Source organism: Talpa europaea, assembly GCF_964194135.1.
Source record: "Talpa europaea genome assembly, chromosome: 10".
In the NCBI taxonomy this organism is placed as follows: Eukaryota; Metazoa; Chordata; class Mammalia; order Eulipotyphla; family Talpidae; genus Talpa; species Talpa europaea.
In genome coordinates this window covers 20,931,080-20,958,701 of record NC_140077.1, presented here as the reverse complement: position 1 = coordinate 20,958,701, position 27,622 = coordinate 20,931,080, and the positions used below count along the sequence as shown (strand labels likewise).

The 27,622-nt window shown below is 37.7% G+C and overlaps 1 protein-coding gene across 2 annotated transcripts in view; it reads right to left on the bottom strand.

Annotated features, from left to right (window-relative positions):
• Positions 1 to 26,480, bottom strand: part of CHUK (component of inhibitor of nuclear factor kappa B kinase complex) — a gene marked incomplete at both ends in the record, with an annotated part of 31,086 nt that extends 4,606 nt beyond the window's left edge. For both annotated transcript variants that reach the window (XM_084245644.1, XM_084245645.1), the window contains 16 exons: positions 2,695 to 2,744; positions 3,393 to 3,502; positions 4,471 to 4,532; positions 6,791 to 6,942; positions 7,332 to 7,455; positions 10,709 to 10,811; positions 11,687 to 11,881; positions 13,480 to 13,615; positions 14,448 to 14,555; positions 14,745 to 14,869; positions 16,812 to 16,901; positions 17,916 to 18,004; positions 19,086 to 19,155; positions 19,817 to 19,931; positions 22,080 to 22,174; positions 26,376 to 26,480. In XM_084245644.1, coding sequence (XP_084101770.1) covers positions 2,695 to 2,744; positions 3,393 to 3,502; positions 4,471 to 4,532; positions 6,791 to 6,942; positions 7,332 to 7,455; positions 10,709 to 10,811; positions 11,687 to 11,881; positions 13,480 to 13,615; positions 14,448 to 14,555; positions 14,745 to 14,869; positions 16,812 to 16,901; positions 17,916 to 18,004; positions 19,086 to 19,155; positions 19,817 to 19,931; positions 22,080 to 22,174; positions 26,376 to 26,480 — 1,729 coding nt within the window. The remainder of the gene's footprint in view (positions 1 to 2,694; positions 2,745 to 3,392; positions 3,503 to 4,470; positions 4,533 to 6,790; positions 6,943 to 7,331; positions 7,456 to 10,708; positions 10,812 to 11,686; positions 11,882 to 13,479; positions 13,616 to 14,447; positions 14,556 to 14,744; positions 14,870 to 16,811; positions 16,902 to 17,915; positions 18,005 to 19,085; positions 19,156 to 19,816; positions 19,932 to 22,079; positions 22,175 to 26,375) is intronic.
• Positions 26,481 to 27,622: the final 1,142 nt, after the last annotated feature.

Below are 27,622 nucleotides of genomic sequence, written 5' to 3'. Positions count from 1 at the left end.
ACATCACTCATTTAAAAACAGAAGGACAATTCATCAAACTCTGGATGCCTCAAAGGAAAAAGGTCCTTGCCCCAAATATGTGGTTTGGAATTTCATGTTTAACCATCTGTTTCTAGTCCACAAAAACTGTGAAAAAGCTGAGTGACTTAAGTCAAATCTGATACATTAATAAAAGGACTTCCAAATACCCTAAAAGTTCAGTTTGAGGATAGTATCATCTCAAGGCAAACTGGTAGATGATAAATGTCCTTAAATGGGAAGGTTGTATGGTCACAATGAATGAGATCTACAATTTATAGGAGATGCTACCTCAAAAAAAAACAAACAAACAAAAAACAAAAAAAACCCTTAAAATCTCAAAACAAAAAATTAACACTAATTGTTAAATTTCAGAAAATGACCACTTAGCTTTTAAAAAATTACAAGGTTGCTCATGAATCATGCTTGTATTTCCTTGGACAATATTTAATCTCAGGTGCAAAAATAATATTGTTATTTGGTATTACCTGCTTACAGTGTTCTCATTTAACTGTTACTGCAGTGAGATGGCTACTATCATTACCTACATTTTATTATGAAAGGAGTCTCAAAAGAGGTATAAAAAAAAAAGCTGCAAAAAAGCTCTCCTATAGTTCAACTTTATTTCCGGCATCTGTTCCTCACCCACCAGACACAGAGGCTACAAAAGGGCTCCAAACAGCATCCCTCCCTACATCCCGCAGACCATGCCCATTATAACCATTATAACTTAAATCACTTTTTGTCAATATCTCCAGTACTTTTGTTCTCATATTCTATCAGCAAAATCCTAACTCTGGATCAGGCTAAACATCTGCTCTATCAGTCCTGTATCCAAACTACTAACCACTACAAGCAAAAAAGTATACTATCATTCACTCTGCTGTCTACTAATTCACAGGTTCTCACTTCTGCTCTGAATTGTTTGTTTGTTTTGTAAATGTTCTGGGTAAGCAACATCTTCCTGTGCACACACCAGCTTTAAGAAAGTTTTTTAAAAAGTTGATGTCATTACCTCTTCCCTTACAGTTAACCCCAATTCTTATTTTAGAATAAGAGGCAAGGGGCCTCCCCAGTGGCGCAAAGGTTTAAGACACAACCTATGAAGAAATCTACAGCCATTGCAGCACGAGTTTCATCCCCCAGCCAGCCAGGAAGCAACCCATATGGCGCAGCAGACCTCTCCTGACTTGCCAGCTGCTCCCCTCAGCAGTGTATTTCAGTCAGTCTGCCTGTTCTGTTCCCCACTCTGTCTGTGGTGAATCCTCTCACCATCCACACCTCTGGCCAGTACCCCAGTTCTTGTATGCATAAATAAATAAATCTTTAAAAAAAAATAAAGAAAGAACACCAAAGTGTTTTTCAGGAATTAAACAGATATTTTAAAATATGTATTCACTTAAAAATAGTAACAACTCACCTATTAACATACTGCTATTAAAAATAACTATCTTTTCCAAAACAATATATAATGAAAAACTGGCACTATTTTACATTTTTATAAATCTTGAATATCACCACTGATCTGATAAGAAAAGTCTTTTAAGTATTGGGAAGCTGAGAAATTTCAGTTGATAGACACAAGTTTTCCTAAATTAGAATTCCTTCCTTGACACATGGAATTTATCATTGCCAACAAATACTGGTTTCTCCCCTAATAGTGACAGGTATGCTTCATTAATTTTTGAGGAAATATATGACATGTACCCCAATCTGAATAGCCACAGTTTGTCTGACAATCACTCTTTCAATTAAAAATGATGTTGCATTAAACAAGAGGTCAGTCAACAAGCAATGTGAACAACTGTGGAAATGGATTTCCTTAAATACAATTTTTGCTGCTTTACCAAGGGTACTCTTAAATGAAACTTAAGATTGCGGTGAAAAGTATAATGACTACCAAAACTGTTTTGGCAATGAAATAAATAATTGGTGACCAGTGTAGATAAAGGTGTTATTTTCAAGGCAAACTGCTTTGTACTGGGAACTGGACCTCCCTCTGACCATTCCATACCTGAGTCCCCTGCATCAACTTCTGTCCTGCCCCTCTAAAAATGAGCACTTACTTTTTCCATACTTCCACATATTTTCTTCCCTCTTCCTTTTTACTCTTTTATTCCTTTCTTTCATTTCCCTTTATTTTTTCATCATTCCATACATTTTCTTGCTTTCTCTCCCCCTTTCTTGAGTCCTTTTTTCTCTTTCATGCATTCCTTTCACTTCCCTTTTTTTTTTTAATTTATACAAGAACCAGGGCACAGGCCAGACGTGCGGGAGGGTGAGAGGATTCACCAGAGACAGAGCGGGGAACAGAACAGGCAGACTGACTGAAATATACTGCTGAGGGGAGCAGTGGGCAAGACAGGAGAGGTCTGCCCCGCCATGGAGGATCCTCGTCAGCCGGCCGGGATCGAACCCGCGCTGCAGAGGCTATGGACAGCTTCACAACGCAATGCTCAACCACCTGTGCCACCATGGAGGCCCCACTTCCCTTTTAAAAGACTGTCATCTCTTAAATTGCCACAAACGTAAAAGCTGTTGTACTATAAACATCTCAATGGCAATATCAAAGCTGGAATTTATTCTATAGCTTCTTTAAAATTCAATCCCCTGAATTTGCTAAACTACTGGTGCCTTCTTAAAAAGCCTATGTACACTGAGATAAAAATGTCTTACCTGGAGGTCTGTGCTTTAACTGCTTATACAGATCAATGGCACGCTGTTCCCTGCAAAAGAGAAGGCATGCTTCTATGTGTACAGATAATTTAATGGCGCTAATAATCCACCACTTAATATCGTTTGAATAGAAAAAGTATCACTTTTTAAAGCAAATACATATAACCAATGAATATTTTACAGAGTATTTCACTGAGTAATAAGCAAGGTCTTAAAATGTAAAGCTTAATGTACTTCATATATGTTCTAATCTACCACCATATATACAAAATTCTTAACACAGAAACACCTAATTGGGCAAATATTATGGTCTGTGACTAGAGAAAAAAGTGTTAAGTTTCTAACTCAAACACTTAGGACATCAACCTCACTTAGGGCATTTACTACACAATATCTTAGACCAGAATAATTATGATAAGTAAGGAAATCATTTATATTTTAGCATATTTGAAAAATTCTTACCCATTATGTGAGAAGATGCTTTGATTTAAAAAGTAAAGATCAACTCAAAAAGTCATTTCTGAAATTTCCTATGACTAAGAAAAAAAACTCTTTTTAAAATATGATGCCAATATACTTGAGGAAAGAAAAACTATAAAAAGAAGAACCATGTACATGCTTAATCTGCCAGATCTACACAGAAACAACCTGCTAAAAAAATTACAGACATCGGTTTTAGAACATGAATACATTCTTACAGAGTTTCCATCAAGTCTCCCTGACGTCTTCCATAGGGGCTTTTCTGTAGCTCCATGATTTCAGTGTGCAGTGACATAATCTGATCCTCCAGGTAACCGATGATACCCACCTAAAACAGAGAAACAAAGGAAATGACAGGCTCACCACCACACAATGCAGAAAAGAACTCAGATTGTAAGCAATGGCCTGCTACCACACAAGAGAACAAAATCATTCAATATGCAAACTGATTTTGTTCAAGTCTTTTTATCTTTTAGATTCTGACATTTAATCTAACCAAAAACATACTTTTCCCATTCTCCTTCCTTTTCTGACAACTATAAGCTACTAGCATTTACTCTCTCCTCCTGAGAAGCAAAAAGATGGAAGTGTCACTAACAAAGCCAAGAAAGTAACCACCAAAACAATTGATGTGGTTTTCACTGCCCTAGTTTTTACCTCCACAGTTTTTGTTGCTTCTTACTCCTTACTGCCTTGAGTAATATGGCAAAGAGATAAAGAGTAATCTGCCAGATCAGCCTGGGATATCAACTACCTCATCCATGTTCTCAAGGTAAGAACTGGCATCACAGACAGCAACAACTTAGGAGGCCTAAGAATGATGCTCAGGTACAGGGTAAAGAAGGAATCTGCAATCTGGAGTACGCTCTACACCTTGGGTGACCATATTATTGTTCAAAATAGCATAATTTTGAGAGTGAAGGGAGTACAATAGCTAATTATGGTAAGACAGAGACTGGAACTATCCCAAGTTAACAAGATGCGGCACCCTCCTATCTAAACTAGTGATAAAAATAATAGCAAGAGCTACCATTTTTTACTCCCTTCAAATTAATCTGCATAACTCTGCCAAAAAAGATATAACTCCCATAATATAATATGGAAATTGAACCCCAGTGAGGCTTTAATTTAATCTCATTTTCCCAAAGCCCTTGTTTTTATCCCTAAGTATCCACTAGATATTTGTCTGATATTCAGGAGTGACATGAAAGATACTTCACATACCTAAAGCAGAGATAATTTCAAAGAGAAACCTCAGGAATTAAGAGGCATAGAGAATGAGCTCAGTGGTTTTACCTCAGCATAGTGGATAGCCTTTTCTTCCATCTCCTTCCACGCTTTTAACATTTTTTCTGAGGCTAAAAAAAAAAAGTATAAATTAGTTTTCTCAGAAATAATCACAACCTCAATTACTGACCTACCTACCTCCTTGCTACACCACCATCAAAAATGGTGTTATTGGTTAAACTATACCCAAAAAGATAGCTGAAGTTATAACCCCAGTATCTTAAAATGTGACCTCACTTGGAAATAGGGTCATTGCAGATACAATTAACTAAGTTAAGATGAGGTCATTCTGGAGTAGGGGGACCTTTAAAGCACTCTGACTAGTATCCTTACAAAATGAGGAGAATAGAGAGTCACAGACATGTCATGGGAGAACTCCATCTGATGATGGAGGCAGAGATTAAAGCGCTGCAGCTGCAAGTCAAGAAACTAGGGATTGCTGGCAAAACATCAGTAACTAGGAAGAAGCAAAAAAGGATTCTTTTCCATAGGTTTCAGAGGGATTATGGCCTTGCCAACACTTTAAATTTGAACATTTGCCTCTGGATGTAAGGACAATTTAATATATATTAATCAACCAATGTAACACATCAACAAAAAAATAAAGGTTAAAATCATGATAAATATCAATACATGAAGAGAAAGCACTGATAAGATTCAGCACCCATTTATGATAAAAAGGAGACATAAGACAATGGGTGTTCCAGAAAGTGAAGAAAGACAGAAGGCAACAGACTCTAGTAAAATGAGTAAATAAGAACTTCCCAGACCTAGGAAAAGAAATAAACATGGATTCAGGAAGCAGAAAGAACAGCCATATTTCTAAATATAAAAAAAAAGACACATCATTGTTAAATTATCAAAAGTCAAAAATAAGGAAAAAATATTAAATACTGCTAGGAGGAAAAAAAGGTAACATTTCAGATTTTTCAGCAGTTACTCTAATCTCAAAGAGAGTGGAATGAACTGTTCACAGTCCTAAAAGACAAAAACTGCCAGTCAAGTAATACTCTAACCTGCAAAATTATCATTGCAATATCAAGGCTTTCCCAGACCAAAAAAACATAATGGAGTCAACTACTACAGACCTGCCCTACAAGAAATCTTAAAAGAAGTTCTTCTAGAAGAACAGAAAAAAAATAAAACACAAATTCTTGAGCAGTGACAATAAGAATGCAGAATCAGAAGTATAAGAGTACAAGAGTAATATCAGACAATAAAACACTGTAGGGGAGGAAGATGAGATGAGAACAAGCAGAATGACTATGAGTCTATACCAGTTCATAAAGGACTTTCTTGGACAATTTGACATAATCCTCATGGTAACCAAAAGCAAAAATCTAGACAAGACACAGAAGAAGAAATGAAGAAACAGAAAGAACCACCAAGGAAAGCCACCCAAATAAAAATGCAGAGAGAAACAAATAAAAAAGAAACAACCAAAAGGCAAAACAATTAAAAAAAAAAAAACACAAAAAGACAGAAAATAAAACTCATATCAATAAATCAGAGAGTCCAGATACTAAACAGCTTCACTTATTTGTGGAATATAAATAACTAAAGAAAACAAACTGGCAAAGCACAGCAAAGATAATTCTCAGCTCTGAAAAATACACTGGGTACAGGGGAGGCGGGCGAGGGAAGAGAGGATGCAGGAAGGAAGGGGACAGGGCATGGGCATAGGAGTCTTGGTGGAGGGTAAGTGAAGCTCATGTACATGTGAAGATGTGAAAATACGCTCCCAGAGTGTAAACAACTTACAAATTAATAATATTTGAAAGGAAAAAGTGAAAGAAAACACAAATACTGGTGATGATCTCTTCAATTTATTATTTAAATTTTAACTCTGCTTTTTACATTTCTTTAGTACAACTGAAGGGAGATAAGCTTGGTGTGAAATACTGAAAAACGGAAGACTGTGTACAATAAAAAACAGTGCAACTCCAGAGTAAAAGGTATGGGTTGGAGGAGAAATAATCCTAGAATTATTTACAGTATAAAGATGAGTTTAAGACTTCCCTGGCTAGAAGCTACTTCAGCATGTATTTTATATCTATTTTAAAAGGAAGATTTGAAAATCACAGATTCTTAAATCACTTCTGTATTTTTCTGGAGTTAATTTTAATTCAACTGTGAAAATAAGAATGTACAGTTGCTCAACTAAGGGTTAGAAAACCAAATATACAAAACAAACATGGTTTATGACGAATTGCCCTGTCTCTTGTTCTAACAAAAACATAAGTGAAACAACTGCTAGTGAGTAATGAAGGCAAAACAATACTGGTTTTAAAGACTAGATATCTTTCAAACACATTGTCCAAACACTTACATATGCCATAAGTCATTTGCTCACTATATCTTTCCAAGTCAAGCTGAATGCTTTTATGAAAAAATTCCAATTTAGCTTTCAATTGCTGAGATGCTGAAATCAAAGTGTTCTTCATTTTCGTCAAGTTAGCATTATATCTAAGAAGACTAAGCCTAAATCATACCAAAAAAGAAAAAAAAATCAACATTTTAGAAACATTAGACAAAATTTAAAAACTTAAATTGCAATACACCAAAGCCTGTGTCTATTATAAATTACAAGAAACTGGTAATCTCTTGAATCTGGTCTCTCTATTCCTTCCTGTGATCTTCTGTAATAAAACAATCTTTTGCACTAGGCCCACTCAGGAACTACTCTCAAGTTATTCCAACTGGACAGTTCCAGACTATTTGTAAGAATTCTATAAATCTGACAATATTACATTTCAATTCAGGCCAATATCTTACTATTGTGTGTATATTGATAAATGAAAACTGGTGAGATTAGTTCTTCAGTATTAATGCACATGACACTGCTCCTCTAAGCAACAGAATCTACTTACATTGCTGCTCTTTGTCCCTGAAAGAGCCTGCTGTAGTCTTCCTTTAGCCCAGACACATAGTGCACTGCTTCGGCCCATACTTTACGTAGCTGTATAATAGGAAGCTGTATCTTGCTGTCCTGTACTACATGTAAAAAGATGGGGGAAAAAGAAAACAGGGGGCGTTATTTTTTAAGATTTTAAGGTCTTTTATCATTCTTTGCGATTTTATGTTTAAATATTATTCCCATAGATGCTACAAATAACCACTTGATACTGTTTAATTCAATTCAATATACATTTACTGAGCACCTACAATAGACAAGCCTTGCTTCAGCTGCAAAGGGAAATAAATATGAGCATAGTCGCTACCCTTTCTGTACCTGCCTTTTTTTCCTTGCTTCTCTCTAAACTGGAATACTGTTTCTTTCCACTAATCCAATTTGTTTTATCTTTCAAGTTCTAAATCCACCACAGTTGATCCCCTCACTGACTAATGAATTTCATTTCCTGGACTACCAACCCAGCTTCAGAAAAACATACAGGGTAAATGGCAGTTCAATAAGATACAGTTTCTTCAATGCCAGACTCACAAAATCATTTATGTATCTTTTATCCTTTCTTTGATAAAGGGAATGCTATTTTCTAAAACTATGGCAGGTAAGTGTTCAGTTTACTGAAATCTCCAAGACTGGAAGAAATTAACCTTAGACTTTAAGGTAGTTTCTGTGATTATTTTCCAGTGAAAACCTTCATGGACAGGTTGCTCTACTAGTGTTCATATGAGAAACCACACTTTCTGAAGTAGATTAAAAAAAGAAAAAACAATACCTGGAAAAATCTTATTTCCCATAATAATTATTAATAGCCTCAATTAACCTTTCTTCTATTTTCATAAGACTTCCTATAATAGACCAAAATATCAAAACCCAAACAAAACAAAAACAATCCAAATACTTTTTGAAATAAAATGTCTGAGGGAGGGGAACCTTATGCACCTCCCCACAAAACATATTCTTTAAAACATAAAATCTGAAAGAGCTTAAAAGGAATGATACCCCATTAGCAACAAGCACACCTAGAGTCCAGATCTTGGTTTCCAAATACCATTCTTCAATTAAAGAAGCCAGGGATCCTTGGAGAAATACCTGATTCTATGACTATGGCAGGAAACACACAAGATGAGTCTGGAACATCTTATAGTGCTAAAATGTAGGAAAGTTTTGTTTGTTTGTTTTTTTAAAGATTTATTTATTTATTTACACAAGCACTGGGTACAGTCAGAAGCATGGGAGGGTGAGAGAATTCACCAGAGCCAGAGCGGGGAGCAGAGCAGGCAGAAGGACCGAAGCACACTGCTGAGGGGAGCAGCGGGCAGCAGGAGAGGTCTGCGCACCATGTGGGACCCTCCTCTGGTGGCTGGGGAGCAGCTGGGGATCGAACCAGTGCTGCAGAGGCTGCAGGCAGCTTTGCAACCCAGTGCTCAACCTCTGCACCACCGGGGAGGCCCAAATGTAGGGAAGTATGAAAAAGAAAAATGCACTGGGGGCCTCCCTGGTGGTCCAAGGGGTTAAGACGCAACCCATGAAGCTATCCGCAGCTGCAGCACGAGTGACATGGCGCAGCAGACCTCTCCTGACTCACCTGCTGCTCCCCTCAGTAGTGTATTTCAGTCAGTCTACCTATTCTGTTCCCCACTTTGTCTCTGGTGAATCCTCTCACTCCCCGCACCTCTGGCCTGTACCCCGGTTCTTGTATGCATAAATAAATCTTTAAAAAAAATGCACTGGAACCAACTGAAAGGCTCCAAATGACCAAAACTGCAACAACACAATAACACAAACTGCAAAACTTCAACAACTCAAACATTAGTACTGGATTATAATCTAAAGCATAAAAATATCCATGAATGCAAACTGACACAATAAATGATTGAATAAATATATAAATGGGAGAGAAGAGACAAATCTTTAAATAAATTAGGTAGATATGCTATCCTAAAGAAGGGAAAGCATAGTTCCCCCTCTTTAAGTGTGGGTTATGCACAGTGACTTCCTCCCAAAGAGTAGAGTATGGGTTTGGTAAAAAAGACTAAACTTAGAGTGGAGAAAATGGACAAACACTACTATAGCTGGAATCAAAGTCATACAGGTCATAAATATGCTGATAGTGTGTACCTTTTATATAACATGATGAAAATGGCACTTTATTTCTGCAATCTTTTTCTGAAAACACTATAACCCTAGTCCAATCATGTAGGGGGAAAAATCTGATAAATTACAACAGAAATAAACTGCAATATCTATAAAACAGAGACAAATTACAAAATACTTGCATGGTAACTCCTTAAAATTATCAAGGTCGTCAAAAGGAAGGAAAGTCTAAGAAATTTTAACAGCCAAGAGGAGCCTCTTCAGACATTACAACTAAAAGTAATGTGGCATCCTGGATGAAATCATGGACAGAAAAAGGACACCAAATAAAAACTAAGGTATGAATAAAGTATGGACATTGGTTAATATTAACATGTTGGTTCATTAATTGTAACAAATGTACTATACTAATGTAAGATGTTAATAAACGGGGAAACCATGTGTGAGAAAGGGGAGTAACATGAGAAAGAATACTATATATTGCTCAGCTTCTTGTAATCTAAAACCATTCCTTAAAAAAATCTTATTAATAAATAATAATAACAATAAAATTAAGTCTGGGAGGAGGGTTAACTGGAAAGAGACATGAAGGAACTGTCTGAGGTGAAGGAAATTTCTGTATCTTGATAGTGATGTCAATTATACATGTACATATATTTGTCAAAAATCACCAAACTATAGGATCTGTTCATTTCACTATATTCAAACTATAAAAAACTTAAAAACAACAACAAAATGGTAACAGAGAGGAAAGATTATATAGTTTTAGCCCTTATGTCCAATTTTGTTCTTGATTTTACTAGTTAGTACTTGATTTTAATTTTGACTAGACAGAAATTGATCACCTAACTTATTCCAAAGAAAGAAATAATTCTCACAGAGAAGTGAAAACATTTGAACACCAAGGTTGCCTAATTCAGTATACAGTACAAAATGAAATAAATATTTGAACATACTTAAATAATAAAGGAGCAACTAAAAAAGTAGGCTTAGTTAATAGTGGCAATTCTTCTATCTATAAGAGCCCTATGGTTAGGAATATGTCTTCTCCCAAATGAGGAATCTGGTAGGGTTTAAAATCTGTCTTTTCACCTTTCAAATTATAAATACATTTCTCGTCACATATAGAAACCTCAAGTATGAGACACAATAAAAACACCAAAAAACAATTTCCACTAATTATGTTGAGTCAACATTATATTATTTCAGAATTAAAAACTCAGTTAATAAATGGACTGTACTTACCAATATAATTTACACAGTCAGATAAACTTCTAGAAGCAAATGGTCCTTCATATACAGTTTTACTTTTATCAAACAAGTAAACCATATAGCTATCACAACCTCTCTGAAAAAGAATTAAAAAAAAAGTTTCTTAAAAATCCTATATTCTCTAAGTACTTAAGCCATAGATTTCCTACATTGAAATGCAAATGAATGAAGCCAACACTTATTAACATAACTCTCAGACTTAGGGTCAAAACTTTTGCTTAAGAAAAATAAATAACTGCAGAATGGGTTAAAGTAAAAAACAATCACCACCCCCACCCCCCCAAAAAAGCAACATATATCCATGCACTGGGAATGCTATTCCGTAATCAAAAGGAAATGAAGCACTGATACAGGCTATGGCATGGATGGACCTCCAAAACATAAGTGCAAAAGTCAACACAAGACACTACAGATTATATGATTCCATTTACATGAAATGTTCAGAAAAGCAAATCTATAAAGTAAATTAGTGATTGCCTGGGGTGGGAAGAATGGAAATTAACAGTCAATGGACATGAAAGGTCTTACTGAGATGAAGTGTTTTAAAACTGATTTATGGTGATGGCACAATTTTGGTTAAAAAAAAAAATCACTTAGTTGCAATATGCCCCAATAAAGTGATAAAAAGAAAAATGAAAAAATAAATCACGACCACAATCATATTTTACCATCCATCTATCCTCTGGCAGGATCTATGAGGCTTCTGGTCTAATTTCAAGGTTCTAGGCTTTAAGTACAAAACGTGAAGAAGGAGGAGAGAAGTGACACCAAAGAGAAAGTCATTTGTATCTTGTTCACTTGGCAAAGCAATGATAACCAGTAACAGTAAGATAAAACTAAAAGAATTATAAAATGTGAGCCATCCCCCACATACATACAAAAAACATGAGACATGCAAACCCTTACAGCAAACAGATTTCTTATACTCTAAGTATATTAGAATTATCTTACAACTCCATCTAGAACACATTGAGAGGCTGGTTTCCGAGGATCCAGAGAAATTCCCATCTCTGAAAGAAGCTCTTGAGAAACAGTATTTATTCCCGTTTCACGCTCAATGCGAGATTGTAGTGAATGAAGACTTTCATCCGGTGGCAACAGAAAGGAAATTATCTTTGCAGAAGTCATATTTAAGATGTGTACTATCTGTACAAATAAGAAAAAAGAGAAATGATTATTGATCATCAAGTACATAAAAGATTCAAGATGAGAAAAAGATTCTATCGCTGGACTAAACAAGGTTCAATCATATTCAAAGTGAGATCTCCTATAATTATGAAATGACAGACTGGAAGCTGAAGAGCAGAGTTTACTTTTCTACTACAACAGATGTTAGTTCAAGGGAAAATATTTCAAAGGTTTAAGGATGTACAAATTCCAGCACTAAAAATTCCAATTTAAAAAGAAAACATTTATTCTGCAAAACATATCATGGATCTAGAAGAAAACATTCCATTTACCAAGTGCCTAATAGATGCCAACCATGTGCATAATATTTTGTTAATTGGAACTTCTAATCACCATTTGGCAATGGAGAGAAACCAGCTCTCTGAGAAGTTAAATAACTTGTCAGGTCACACAGCTGATAACTGTTAAGAGCTCAAATATGAACTCATAAATTTCTTGACTACTTTCTCAAGAAATAATTACCTGACAGAAAAGATAGGCCTCTATTTAAACAGGAAAATGCATTGTTATCCTCATTTTCCAGATATGAGACCCAAATCTGAGAGCACTGATCTGGCTAAGGGCCCAAAGTTAGATAAGAAAAATCTTAGTCTCACTTAAAGCCCTAGTGAAAGTAGCCTGAGAGGGGACAAGAGAGGGCAAGAATGAGTCAGCTGGGGCTTTACCATGGAGCCACAGAACTAGAAATCAGTCTTTTGAAACAACATTTTATTTTTTATTATTATTATTTTTTTAAAGATTTATTTATTCATGCATACAAGAATGGGGTACAGGCCAGATGCGTGGGAGGGTAAGTGGATTCACCAGAGACAGCAGGGAACAGAACAGGCAGATTGGGGCCTCCTCGGTGGCTCAGCAGTTGAGCGCTGGGCTGCGAAGCTGCCGATAGCCTCTGCAGCTCTGGTTCGATCCCCGACTGCCGGCGAGGGTCCCACATGGCGCACAGACCTCTCCTGCCACGCCTGCTGCTCCCCTCAGCAGTGTACTTTCTTAGTCTGCCTGTTCTGCTCCCCGCTCTAGCTCTGGTGAATTCTCTCACCCTCCCATGCTTCTGACTATACCCAGTGCTTGAATAAATAAATAAATAAATCTTTAAAAAAAAAAAAAAAAGTGGGCAAGACAGGAGAGGTCTGCCACGCCATGTGGGATTCTTGCCGGCCGGACTGGATCCAACCTGCGCTGCAGAGGCTGCGGACAGCTTCACAGCGATGCGCTCAACTGCCTGCACCATCGGGAGGCCCTGAAACATTTTAAATCCTCTTCCTCCCACTGCCTTTAGGTAAGTCACACAAAATTATTATCTGTTGACAAGTATATAATTCCTTACACTGACCAGTATATGCAATATAAGGAAGGGGAAAATAAAAAAAAACTTCAAAGGAATAATCAATACCACAAAGAAGTAAAACAGAGAAAGCTTAAAATGTCAGCTCTAAGAATATTATTTTATTTTTCAAATAAGCATCAAGATTATTAAAATATATTTATGTTCACGTTCTGAATAAACTTGTTAACTTCAATATTAGACTTATTAGGTAGACCCCCTTTGAACTAACCTTCAAATTCAGAATGTGATCCATTAATACAAAACATCTTGGCTGCTTCAAAGTAACATCAATAGGTCCTCCTCTTTGCTGAGGATCCCAATTTAGCATCAATTGTAGCCAGCTTTCCATGGGTTCTATAATTAAACTAGAAAATATACAAAAAAGGTAATTTACAAGTTGTCAATGTCCTTTGTCATTACTTATCTATACCATTTTATATCAATTCTGAAATGACAGAGGACAAACTTTTTTCCCATTAAAAAAAATAAACATGATAAACCCATATATATAAGCTAGTTACTGGCAACCCCAACAGAAGAATCCAGTTTCTTTCACCAAGAAATTCATTAACTGCACCATCCCAAGAATTTTCTTGGCACTGAAGATAATAGTTAAATGGCAGTAGTTCTGGTTTCCACTAGATCTGTGCTGTCCAATATGGTAGCCACCAGTCACAAGTGACTACGTGAATTTACATTTAAATTATTTAAAATTAAATAAAATTTAAAATTCATTTTTCAGTCACAGTACCTACCCTACCTTTCAAGTGCTCAACAGCCTCAGGTGACCAGCAAAGATATAAAACATTTACATCAACACAGACAGTTCTATTGGATAATGCTACTTGGAAAACACAACTACTCTATTGTTCTTTTTTCTTTTCTTTTTTTTAATTTATGCATACAAGAACTGAAGTACAGGCCAGAAGTATGGAGGGGGTGAGAGGATTCACCAGTGACAGTGGGGAACACAACCAGCAGACTGACTGAAATACACTGCTGAGGGGAGCAGTGGGCGAGACAGAAGAGGTCTGCTGCACCATATGGGTAGCTTCCTGGCTAGCCACGGATCAAACTCAATCTGCAGAGGCTGCGAATAGCTTCACAGTGCTGTGTTTAACCCTTTGAGCCACCAGGGAGACCCTCTATTGTTCTTTTTTAAACCCTGAAGAACTTCCTCTACTAAAATGCACTTACCCACAAAGACTATTTGGTTGAGGTAAATGGCTACTAAACCGAACTTCCCCTGTCATCTCTTCACCTACAAATATACACTTTGGATCCTTCTTCTTAATCTTCTCATGCCTATAAAAACAAAAGCTGCCTCAGTTGACAATCTGATTCTCATAAACACATTTAGATTTTTCTTGCCATTTTATTGTATTCAATTACATATCTAAAAGCATTGTACCATGAATAGAGAAGTGAAAAATAAAGCAGGCAATTGAAAATCTCCATTTCCCAAGCACACCAAAGCTCTCTTCTACTTCTTACCAGGTAAATGGCTGCAGATGATGCAAAAAAGGCCTGTATCCAGCAATACATTCAAATACCATGGTCCCAAAGCTCCAGTAATCAACAGTGGCTGTGTAAGGCTTATTCTCAAAGAGTTCTGGGGCCTTAAAAAGAAAAAATGTTTTAGATGCCGTCATGATAAGACAAAAGTTACCTTATTTTGTACCATTATATTCATGACTTTTAGAATTAAGAATGAAATTGATCCACTTAAATTCAAAGAAACAATACTTAGAGTGTTATAAACCAATATAATTTCAATTAAAAATACACATATGAAAATCAATTAATGCAACTCAATGAAGTATCAACAAAAAGAAAGATAAAAACCATATGATCCTATCAACACATGCTGAGAAAGCATTTGACAAAGTTCAACATCCATTTATGATGAAGGTCCCTGAAACTCCTGGGATGGAAGGAACAATACTTTAAGCCATATACAACAAACCCACAGCCAATGTTCACTCTCACCTCTGCTTTTCAATATAATACTGGAAGTTCTAGCTAGAGCAATAATCACAAAAAAACCTTGAATAGCCAAAGCACTCCTAACTAAATGAGGGAGAATGGAGATATTATGCTCCCAGACTTCAAACTATACAACAAAGCCATAATAATTAAAGTAGCATGGTACTGGAACAAAAAAAGGACACACAGACCAGTGCAATCGAATTGAAAACCAGAAATAAAGTCATACATATATGGTCAACTAATCTATGACAAAGGAGCAAATAATATGCAATGGAACAAGCATAGTCTCTTTAATAAATGGTGCTGGGAAAAACAGAGAGCTACATGCAAAAGAATGAAACTAGACTACTACCTCATACCATATACAAAAACCCATCAAAATGGATAAAAGACTTGAATATATGATCTGAAACCATAAAATTCACAGAAGAAAACACATGCTAGACACTCCATGACATATACCTCAGAATCACTAAGAACATCCAGAAGCAAACAAAATGAAGGAAAAGCAGGAACTACATCAAGCTAAAAAGCTTCTATACAGCAAAAGAGACAATAATCAAAACCCGGAGACATCTTACTGATTGGTAGAAAATATCTGCATTCCATACAACTGATAAGGTACTGATTTCAAGATCTACAAAGATCTCACATGACTCAACCAAAACAAAGCAAACAACCCAGTGAAAAAATGGGCCAAAGAGCTAAAAAGACACTTCTCCAAAGACGAAATTAAAATGGCCAATAAGCATTTGAAAAATGCTCAACCTCACTTATAATCAGAGAAATGCAAATCAAAACCACAATGAGATATCACCTTACACTGGTGAGAACGGCCCCGTATCAAAGACTGGCAACAACAAATGCTGAAGAGGATGTGGAGAAAAAGGAACCTCTTATACTGCTGGTGGGAATGCAAACTAGCCCAGCCACTATGGAAAGCTGTGTGGAGGATCCCCAAATTCCTAAAAATGGAGCTACCATGCGACCCAGCAATTCCACTCCTAGGAATCTACCCAAAGGACATAAAAACATTAATTTGAAAGGAAAACTGCACTCCTGTGTTTATCGCAGCACTTTTTACAACAGCTAAGATATGGAAACAACCTAAATGCCCAATACATGAATGGCTCAAGAAGATGTATATATACACCATGGAATACTACTCAGCAATCAAAAAAGATAAACTCATTCCATTTGCAACAAGATGGGTAGAGCTGGAAAGGATTATGCTCAGTGAAATAGGTCAGAAGGAAAAAGAAAAAATATCAGATGATATCACTTAGAGGAGGAATACAGGGAAATTGAACAAAGAGAAAAAAAGACAAAACTAACAGGCAAATTAGAGATCTGAGATATACAGCAGGGGAGGGGGAGGGAGAGAGGGATCAAAACAGGTGAAGGAAGAGCACAAGGCACTATGGTGATGGTTCACAGGGTGATGTCCTAATGGGAGATTTATGGGACTACACCCAAGAGGAGAACTCAAATATTGTACAAAAAATGAAAAACAATGTAAGATAATTTTAAAAAAACCTAAAATAAGACAATGAAAAAAAAAATACGTCTTACCAGATACTGTAACGTTCCCACAAAAGATGTGCACAGACTTCCCTGATCAACATCTTTTGCATATCCCAGATCAATTATTTTATGCATAATCTGCAAAATATTAAATGGTTGACAAATATGAAAAGGAAAGGCAACAATGCCCTTAACAGTCCCTAGAGAAGTTTGTAGTAGAGCTTGCATTTTGTAATAACACAAATATGTTCCAAGTCTGATCTCTACCACTTTACTAGTCATGTGATCTTGATTAAGCTACTTATCTTCTCTCAGTTTCCTATATATGGTATTACTAACAATCCCTACTCTACATAATTGTTATTAGGATTCAACGAAATAGTGAAAATATTGAAGCAGCATTATACCATCTTAGAATGGACTGATGCGAGCAAATGCCTATCTAACCTCAAAAATATCCTGGATACACAACAAGGCAAAGCTGGTGCAAAGCATAAATGAAAGGCTCTGCAAAAAAAAGCATCAGCTATGTCGTATCACCTAAAACTGACCAACATCTCACTAACTAAAGAACTCAAGGTTCAGACTCTTGGGTCTACACAGATTCTGGGCACTGGAAGCAAGAAAACTGCTCCAATTATTCTGATAAAAATAAAAATTTTAGGAGTCAATTCACAATTTCTGTTTGTTTGTTTTTTTTTTCCCAAGATGACTCACTTAGGAATCTGAGAAATCAAGGGTTTGGATTTTAATTTAATAACAGCACTTGGAACCTTTGGGAGAAAAATTAGTTGGGTTTTTTTTCCTTAAATTAGTTGGGGTTTTTTAATCTTAAAGTAAGGCAGATGTAGGATGTGTGTGTTTTTTGGATGTGCTTCCTAAGGATTAACAAATTATGTACTCACTGCCTTCTCTCTCTGGTAGAAACTGTGCTGGAAAAACAAGTAAACAAGGTAGTTCCTTCTCTGAAAGAGCTACTTCATTAGCAGGGAAGAAAAACTAAACACGAAAGTATAGTTCAGTGTAGTAAGGACTGGGGGAGCAAAGAACAAAATGCTAGGGGTATACAGGAAGGCACCAAACCTCAAAGACTAGCCACATCAGGGAGACTGTAGTCAATAGGCATGGGTCATTTCTTCAGGTTCCACCTACCTTTCCACCAACATCCTGAAGAACTATGTTTTCTGGTTTCAGATCACGATGTATAATTTTGTTTTCATGCAAATATCGGATGCCAGACCCTAAAAGTTTAAGATGCATTTTGAGGTAATAGCAAACACTAAATTAAATAAAAAATAATTTATTTCACATTTTGTACAAATCCGCTCCAATGCTCAAATTCATATGGGCCACTACAACTAAAGAATAAATGATATTAAAGCAGTTGAGATTTTCTCCACAGAAAATCCAGTAACATTAAGACAAATACTACAGAATTATAATATATGCTCATTTAACTTATGAAAATTAATATTGAAAAGAACATTAAAAATAAATGAAAAAGCATATATTTACCCTTGCAGCCTTTCCCTCCAACCTACATCACCCTCTTCAATTAGACTTTGGACACTATGACCCAAGAAAGAAAGCAAAACTAAAATATATAAACATATTCTTGGTCTTCAAGTTTCCGCCAAGGGCCTAAGTACTAGTTATTTTAGGGCTTTTTTCAGGAGTAATGAATATAAAGAGATGTTTCACCTGAAAAGCTGACTTTAAAACCTCTGCCCAAGAGACAGTGACACTGGTAAATAGTTACTATGTTAATTGGGGAGGAGGAATAAAATTGAAAGGTCATTTCACATAATCTTTCATCAGCAATTAATTCATCTATTAACCAAAAATGGACACCTAGTCAAAAATAAAAATTAATTACAAAATATCTTAACTTTAATTTAACATCCACAGTAACAGTTAAATTTTTTAAAAAGTCTCACATACATACTAAAATTTTATGCTTTGTATATATAGCAACAATTTTCCTTAATTCCCAAGCAGTAGTATGAGAATCTTTTATACTACCAAAGGGACATTATATAATAATAATTGCATAGAAGAAATGGGGTGTGGGCCAGAGGTGAGAGGATTTACCAGAGACAGTGTGGAGAACAACACAGGCAGATTTATTGAAATACACTGCTGAGAGGAGCAGCAGGTAAGACAAGAAAGGTCTACTGCACCATATGTGGGTTAGGTCCCTGGCCAGGGATCGAATTATGTACTCAATGCCACAGCAGTTATAGAAATGAGACCTAACCCCTAGGCCACCAAAGAGGCCCAGGGGCATTAAATTATGATAGTAATTTTATATTGCTTACATACCTATATCACTTAGTAAAGAAAGTATCTGGCTTTCTTTAAGTCCACAGCAATTTTCTGGTTTGTTCAGTAGCTAAAGAAATAAAAAGAAGTCTAAAAAAATGTATACTGCCAATATTGCTGGGCAATAATAACAACACATTTAGCACTATAATAAGATTATTCAGACAAGAAAATAAGTTGTAATTAATAAAATATGAGGGTAAAAATCACCAAATCCATACTGAGGACACATAAATTTCATGGCAAAGCTTATGTAAGTAAAGTAAAATATTTGAAATTGGAAGGTTAAAAAAAAAAACCCTGAAAACTCAAACAATAGCCATATGGTAGATTTAAAATGAGACAGGAAAGATTTGCAGCAGAGAAAACAACTTTTTTATAAACACCTTCAACATGGATATTTTGATCTAACATCAATATAATTCCATTCTGTAAACACCAATATCAAAAAAAGGCCTGTTGTAAACCGGAGATCAGTCAACATTTCCTGTAAAAGGTCAGATGGCGAACACTTTATTCTACTCAACTCTGTCACAGCAGTACGAAAGTAGCCATAAACAATGCATAAGAAAGAGCCTGGCTGTGTTCCAGTAAAATTTTATTTAACAACAACCAAAAAAAGGTAACTGGTCACAGTTCTCTGATCCATAATCTCAATGACCATATTGAAAGTTCTTCAAGCACTGCTAAAGTTCCTGATTTACTCTCATCATCTCAAAAATTCACACTACCTTCCGGAGATCTCCTCCAGAGCAGTATTCCATTGCTAGAAGAGGCACATCATTAATTAAAAAATTCAGCTCCTCAGGAACATCACAGGCCTTTACAACATTGGCATGGTTCAACCTGAAAAAGAAGGGGAAAATATAATTAAAAATTATTTTTCAATCAGTGGACTGTGGTGGTGGACTATGGGAGCGTTGGTGGACTATAGTGGGGGGTGCACTATGGCAACAACGCTTGAAGGCAGGGAGCCCACACTACTCAAATACAAACAGTGGCATAAACCAACATTACCACAATAAAAAATGAAAATAATAAAATAAAAATTACCTTCTAATGAAAACGGACTAGGTTGGAAATGGTAAGTAACTGGAGGGCAATGAGGGGAAAGAAGGTTGGCATTATTTATAAAATTTGCCTTTTGTATAATTAAAAATAAAAAATTTTATAAAGAAAATATAGATAAAAATACTATTACTACTACTACATTTCTATGTGGAAAACAGTAAGCACTTTACATATATTAACTCACTGACTTATCGCAATAATTCTAGGTAGACTTAATAGTCATATCACACAAGAGAAAACTGAAGCACAAACTGGTTAAGTAACATGTGATCACAGTTTGTAGGTGATTGTGTAAGGATACAATGTGCCAGCCTGGTTCCAAAGCCTATATAAGACCATCTCTCCCATAATCACAATGTCACTCAAAGCTGAGTCTATTAAAATTTTGCTGTATTTCCTTCCAGATTTTAATCTGTACACTAATATATTTTCTTCAATGAATATTGAACCACACTATATGTTGTTTTCTGACATGGTTTTTTTAACTTAACAATATTATCATTCCAGCCTCCGCCACCACCACCACCACCACCACCATCATCATCAGACAGAAGATGTCAAACCTAGGATTGACTCACAGGTCCTAAAGAAACAATCTCCAGGAGGAGGGTTGTGAACACACTTTCCTGATGCTGCCCCCACATTACCAAGTTTGGGCACAGACACTAAAGTCAGAAAGTGCTTATTTTAAACCCAGACTCTATTATCTACCAGTTGTATGACTCTATGAACTTCAACTTTGTTCCTATAAACAAAGATAATACCTAACTATAGAGTTTTTGTGACAACTAGAAGAATTATTTATAAAGAACTGAATACAGTACCTTTGGAGTTTTAAAGATACGTCTGCTTTTCCCTTCAAGAGCTTACTTTTTCTCACCTTTAGAGTAGACCGTTCTTAGTGACTCATTTCTAACAAACACAGTGCGGTAGAAATGATGAAATGAATTCCAAGGAAAGATCATAACCGATATGTTTCCTTCTTGCTCTCTGTCTCAGATCCCTCATGTTGGGAAACCTAGCTGCCATGTCATGAAGACATTCACGCATCCCTGTGGAGAGGCCCACAAGCTGAGGAACTGATGTCTCTGGCAAAAAGTCATATAAAAGAACTTGGAAGGAAATACTCCAGTCACATCTTTGGGTGATTATAGCTCCAGTCAACATTTTGACATAATTCAGAAGAAATTTGAGTCAGAAGCACCCAGCTAAGTCACTGCCAAATTCCTCAGTCACAGAAACTGTGAGATATTAAATATTAGCTGTTTTAAGCCACTAATTTTTCAAGTAATTTTTGTCAAAGCAGTAAGTAAACTATTCAACTAAAATAGATAAGAGTAAAGAGATAAGAGTAACTTATCTTTAACTAGAAGATATAGCAGATGAGTATTGCCCAAGATCCAGAAGAGATAGATTCTGCCCTTGGAGAAAGTTTTATAATTCCTAGATGACTTTTTTTTTTAAAGATTTATTTATTTATTTGTACAAGCACTGGGTAGGTACAGTCAGAAGTGTGGGGGGTGAAAAAATTCACCAGAGCCAGAGCGGGGAACAGAACAGGCAGAAGGACCGAAGTACACTGCTGAGGGGAGCATCGGGTGCGGCAGGAGAGGTCTATGCGCCATGTGGGACCCTTGATGGTGGCCGGGGATCGAACCGGCACTGCAGAGGCTGCGGGCAGTTTCGCAGGCCAGAGCTCAACCGTTGCGCCACCAGGGGAGGCCCCTTAGATGACTTTTTAAACTAAACTTCCTTATAACAATCATAATGTGATGCTATTTGAAATAGAACACACTTATTTCATGAGAGAGAAAAAAATATGTACCCAAAAAGATGCTGAGAAGGATAAATTCCTGGCCCCCTTCCCTATGATGCCATCTAGGTAGGCTGCAAAACTGAGAAAATGTCATCAAGTACACTTACTTCTTCATGATCTGGATTTCATGGCACCACCGCTCTCTGTTTTTGGTACTTAGCTCTAGGCGACATGATTTAATTGCTATTTTGACATCAAGTTCCTGCCAACATAGAAAATGAACAAAATAATATATTAGGCTCTTGTGCATATTTACTTGTTATCAAAGAAATGTCAACTTGGGAAAACAAAACTCTTTTAGCTCTACTCATTAAATATTTATCCATGGCTCTCCTGAGTCAACACTTTTGCTAGGTAAACTATGAAGCTACACAGGCAATGTTTTAAAACTGACCTTCAGACACACAATCAAAAAGTGACTAAGGCTGATCCTCTATCAGGTCTCTTCAGTACAATGTCTCACAATATATTACTAGAAAGAGAAATACCAAGGACCCTGTCCCTCCAAACTCTATTCAAAGTTAGTTAAGACAATTAACAAGCCTCTAGACTAAATAGAATGAAGAGGAGAATTCAGAATTCCCTGAATTCCAAGAAATAGTTTTTCCAAGAAATAGTTTTAATATGACCAAGTCTATTATAAAAACTCCAGAATTAGTTCCTAATCTTTACATTTCAAATGACATATAAAATAATCCTACAATGATTATACTTCTGTTTCCAAATATTATAAAATGAACCTGTCCACTCCTGCCTTTGACTAATGATTTAGTCAATTCTGACTAAAATTAAAACCACCCAGAAGCACATTACAGGAAATAGCCAGAGCTCATCACATACAGGCATCACTAAAAATGAGGCTCAGGACCAGCAGTCAGGACCAAACAGGAAGGAAAAAAATATACAGATGAGGAAATAAGACATGGATGGAACAGTCTAAAGGTGGGGCGGGAGGGGGCGGGACACAGAGGAGAGGCTACAGATAGGATATTCAATGCATACAGAGAGAAGAAAAGAACTAAGACTACAATCTAGCCTAACTACAGTCCTCACTCCCCTCGATCTTTCTTTTGTTCTGAGCATGTACCTTCCTGTGGCTAAGTGCCATGTAAACTCATGAGACATTCTGGTACAAGCATGAACAACATACAGTCCTAAATTTTCATATGAATGAGACAGGAAGCTATGTATTTTAAAAAGATCCCATCCTAAAAGATTATTCAACTCCTCAGTTTATATTTCACCTACTCTGTGATGGCCTTCCTCCTTACTCTACCTTTTCAGAATGTTCTGTGAAAAGTTTATAAATGTCCTGCCCAAAAAAAAAGTTGTTTTAAAAAATAAAGAGAGGGGTAGTGGTGATGACTGCAGAGTGTATGAATGTACATCATGTTCCAGAATTTAAAAATAGTTAAAATGGAAACATTATGCTTCTCTTACAACAGTTAAAAAATACAAAGGAAAATAGAAAGTTAAATTAGTTTCTTTACTTACAGAACTTCTCAGAGCTTGTAGTAAGCTAATGTGAATTGTCAATCTCCAAATAAAGGAATACTGCACGATTTCCCAATGTATCAGACCAACATAACCTCTTTTCCCAACCTCTTTTCTGAGATTAGTTTTTCCAAACACACTTTGAGAAAGAAGTGCTACCCTACTGGAGGTAGAGTTCTTTGGTTATTTTGTTGTTTCCATATCACTTTAAAAATTCTTCATTGTAATCACTGCACTTAAAGTGTTTCTGTGTCTCTAGCCACCACTAGACTTGAAGTCTCCTTGGTGTGTGTGTGTGTGTGTGTGTGTGTGTGTGTGAGTGTGTATCATCCAGGGGTGGGGGTGTGTGTGTCTGTGTGTGTGCGTGTGACAGAGAAAGAGATTTACCATAGGCATCCAGCAAAATAATGAGCTAAATAAACTATCTCATATCTTTTTCTCTTCCTCATTGTTTTAAAAGGTGTGGATGAAATCCTGGGATGTGGCTTGTACCAGAACACCGGGATCTTGAAAACCATAAATGCACACCTTAGTCAGGTTTGGAAAAGGAATGATATTGCTTCCAACTCTTATGACAAAGCATGTCTTCTCTTCTTGCTATAGGTTCTGTTGTCAAATGTCCCAGTTTGGGGAAAGGGTCACGCTGGCAATTGGAAAGTTCCTAAGAGATTTTTTTTTTTAAAAAAGATTCATTTTATTTATTTATATATACAAGAAATGGGGTGTAGGCCAAAGGCATGGGGGCAGGGTGGGGGGGGTGGGAGGAGAGGTGTTGGAGAGGTGTTTGAGAGGCCTCACCTGAGTCAGAGTAGGGAGCAGAACAGGTGGATCCACTGAAATACACTGCTGAGGGGAGCAGCGGGCGAGACAGGCGTGGTCTGCTGTGCCATGTGGGTCAGGTCCCTGGCCAGGAATCGAACTCAGGCCATAGAGCTCAGGCCGACTCAGGCAACAGTGGCTAGTGATAGCTTGATAGTGCTAGACTTAACCCCTGCACCACCAGGGAGGCCCTCCTGAGTGATTTTTTAAGATTCTAAAGGAAGCCAAATGTCTTCCATTTAAGAAATGATGACTGTTACAGAAACAGAAAGTAGCAAAGGTGATTGTCAGCGAATGGGGGAGGAGGAAATGGGGAAATATTGTTTAATGGGATCAGAGTCTCTGGGAAGACTGAAAAGTTCTGAAGATGGTTGTTGGTGATGGGTGCACAACTGAATGCAACTGAACTATACAGTTAAAAATGGTTAAAATGATAAATTTTAAGCTATGTATACTTTATCACAGTTAAAAAAAAAAAAGACATATTCACCCAACCCCAAGTCAGGGAACAAGGAAAGCATCCACAAAAGCATGCCAGCATGTATAACACATTTTTTCTTAAGACCAGGCTGATGGGCAGCTTAGTTAGCAAGGCCATGAGCAATATTCTACTGGAAGCACTTGAGTCCCTCTCTTTTCTCTTTGAGTACTTTACATCCCCTCTGATGAGGAGAATAATTAAATATACTGTTTGACTATCAAAGTATTTAATGCCTTATCCTTTTCACCTTCCATCCTCTCTCTCCCCAAAATTTCCTCTTATGAAATCTGCTTCACAGAATTTCATCAACTCTATCAGTGACATCTGTCATTCTAACTGCACAAAAGTTACTATTTCCGCCACATAAACTCTCATCTCCCACCCTGAAGTGTGGGTTCTCCCCACTGTTCTCATATTCCTTAAGACAGCAAATCATAATTTCTCCATTTATAGGTCAAATGCAGGCATTTTATAGTAAAATCTTAATTGTTCATCTTGTTTCATGTTTTTCCACTCAGATTTATCTTTTACAAAATAATCTTCTTAGAACACCACTACATCTTGATATTTACCTATTTAAGAATGATAATAGCAAGAATAACACAGCCGCAGGAGTTAATATTTCACAGCTTACCATGGGCGAGGTACTATACTTGGCTTTACACACATTATTATCTTATTTACCTCTCAAAACAGACCCACAACATTTTACATTATTATGCACATTTAAGAGATGAGAAAACAAAGGTGATACTGCAGAGATTAATAGTCCAGCGTTTACATATTTGAGAATGTCCTTTAGGAGTGCATAAACACCCTCAAATGGCAATGCATATAGTGTTGTGGATGTGCATTTATGCATTTTTTTCTGCAAAAGGGTTTATAGTTTTTATTGGTAAAATGCCTCAAAAGAAGCTCAACTCAAACATAATTATTAACTCCTGCTACAGCAGTCAAACATTTCCTGTTAAATCAAAGTAAAATCCCACATCTGAAGGCAGGTGTCTTCCACCCCCAGAGAACCTTACCCCAGCTCCACGACCTTCCTTTCTGAAGTCATGATCATTTTAAAAAGCTGTTCCCCCAATCCCAAAGCCTACCCAATGCTTCCAAAAGCTTAATTGTACACCCTCCATGAAACCTGCCTACCCCAGCCCCTACTGGCATCACATGTCCTCCTAATACACACACACACACACACACACTCCAACAGACAGCCCTCCTCATCAGCTCCCTTTACTCACGCATTCGTGTTCACACGTACACTCTGCTGTGTCTGCCTCACACGCCCTGACACTCCTCTACATTGAGAGACACATGCGCTGTCACACTCAGTAAACAACCTGTCATAGCTTGACACTCAGACCAAAAGTTCCCCTAACAGTTCCATATACCCCACACACTGACCTAAGACCTCAGGTACCACCTGAGACGAGGTCACCAGGCTCACAGGCCCTCTCCCTCTCGCCCCCCCCCCGCACACGCACGCACGCGGGGCACTCTCCGGCCACAACAGTGCCCCGGTCTCTCCGACAGCCTCACGTACTGACAGTCACGGCTCCACAGGCTATGACAAGCACCCAGCGCGGCTCCCTCGCGCCCGCCTCACCCGATGCTGGTACAGGCAGACGTTCCCGAAGCCGCCGGTGCCCAGCCGCTCCCGCATCTCCCAGGGCCCGCCCGCGCCCGGCCGCAGCCCCGGGGGCCGCTCCATGGGGCGGGAGGGCAGGCGGCCGCAGGTTCCGCCACCGCTCCAAGGCCGGTTCCGGGCCGCCGAGGCTCGCGCAACCGTCCTCTCGCGAGACGATGCGTCATTTCCGTACTGGCCGAGCGAGGGTGTCTATTGTCCCCCAAAGCCCCGCCCCGAGCTCGCGCGAGGTGCTGCAGCTCAGCCCTCCAGAGGGTGAGGCGTTGAGGAGCCCTCCGTCCGCTGTCTTATGTTCCCAGGACGTTTTCTAGCTGCGTTTCACAAAGCTCTCTCCGAACCCTGCATCGCCTCCCGGTCACGTTCCAAACCAGTCTCCCCTACACGCCTCTCTTCAAGACCTTGCCATCTCCTGCAGCCCCCACCACCCACTGCGCTGGTACTGGCAAAGGCCACCAGTGATTTAAATAGTGTGGAATCCTAAGAACTAGGTGGAATCCTAAGAACTAGGAAGAATCCCGTGCTAACTGGTCCGCTGATGCACTCGCCTTCATAGTTCATTTAAAAAAAATCATTAATCTTCCATAAACTATTCGTCGTGAGCTCTTCCTTTGCTTGACTTCTCATACACCTATTGGATACTCTCCCCCGTAATTCCAAACAACTTAAGGATGTGCTGCTCTATTTAGTGGAGTCATGTGCTCTGGGAAGTCGTGTGTACCCAGCCTGTCAGCTCAGTACTTGGGATTCCAACTAACATATTGTAACATGGTTGAGCCAAGACATATGTAATATTCACAACACTTAAACTCACAATAGCAACAGGTCGTGGCTATGAAATTACTGCATATACTACAGTTAATTTTATGTAGTTACATTTGTTTACATTTTTCTCAACTGTGAATGGCACCACATTCAGCTTGTTTGTGTGAAGGTTTTGATAAATTAACTTTTCATAATAAATTTGTATGTTTTGGGCCTCCTTGATGGCGTAGGGGTTAAGATGCAACCTATGAAGCAATCCGCAGCCACTGCAGCACAAGTTCAATTCCCGGCCAGCCAGGGAGAAACCCACATGGCGGGACAGACCTCTCCTGTCTCACCCACTGCTCCCCTCAGCAGTGTACTTTGGTCCGTCTGCCTGTTCTGTTCCCCACTCTGTCTCTGGTGAATCCTCTCAACCTTGCATCTCTGGCCTATACCCCAATTCC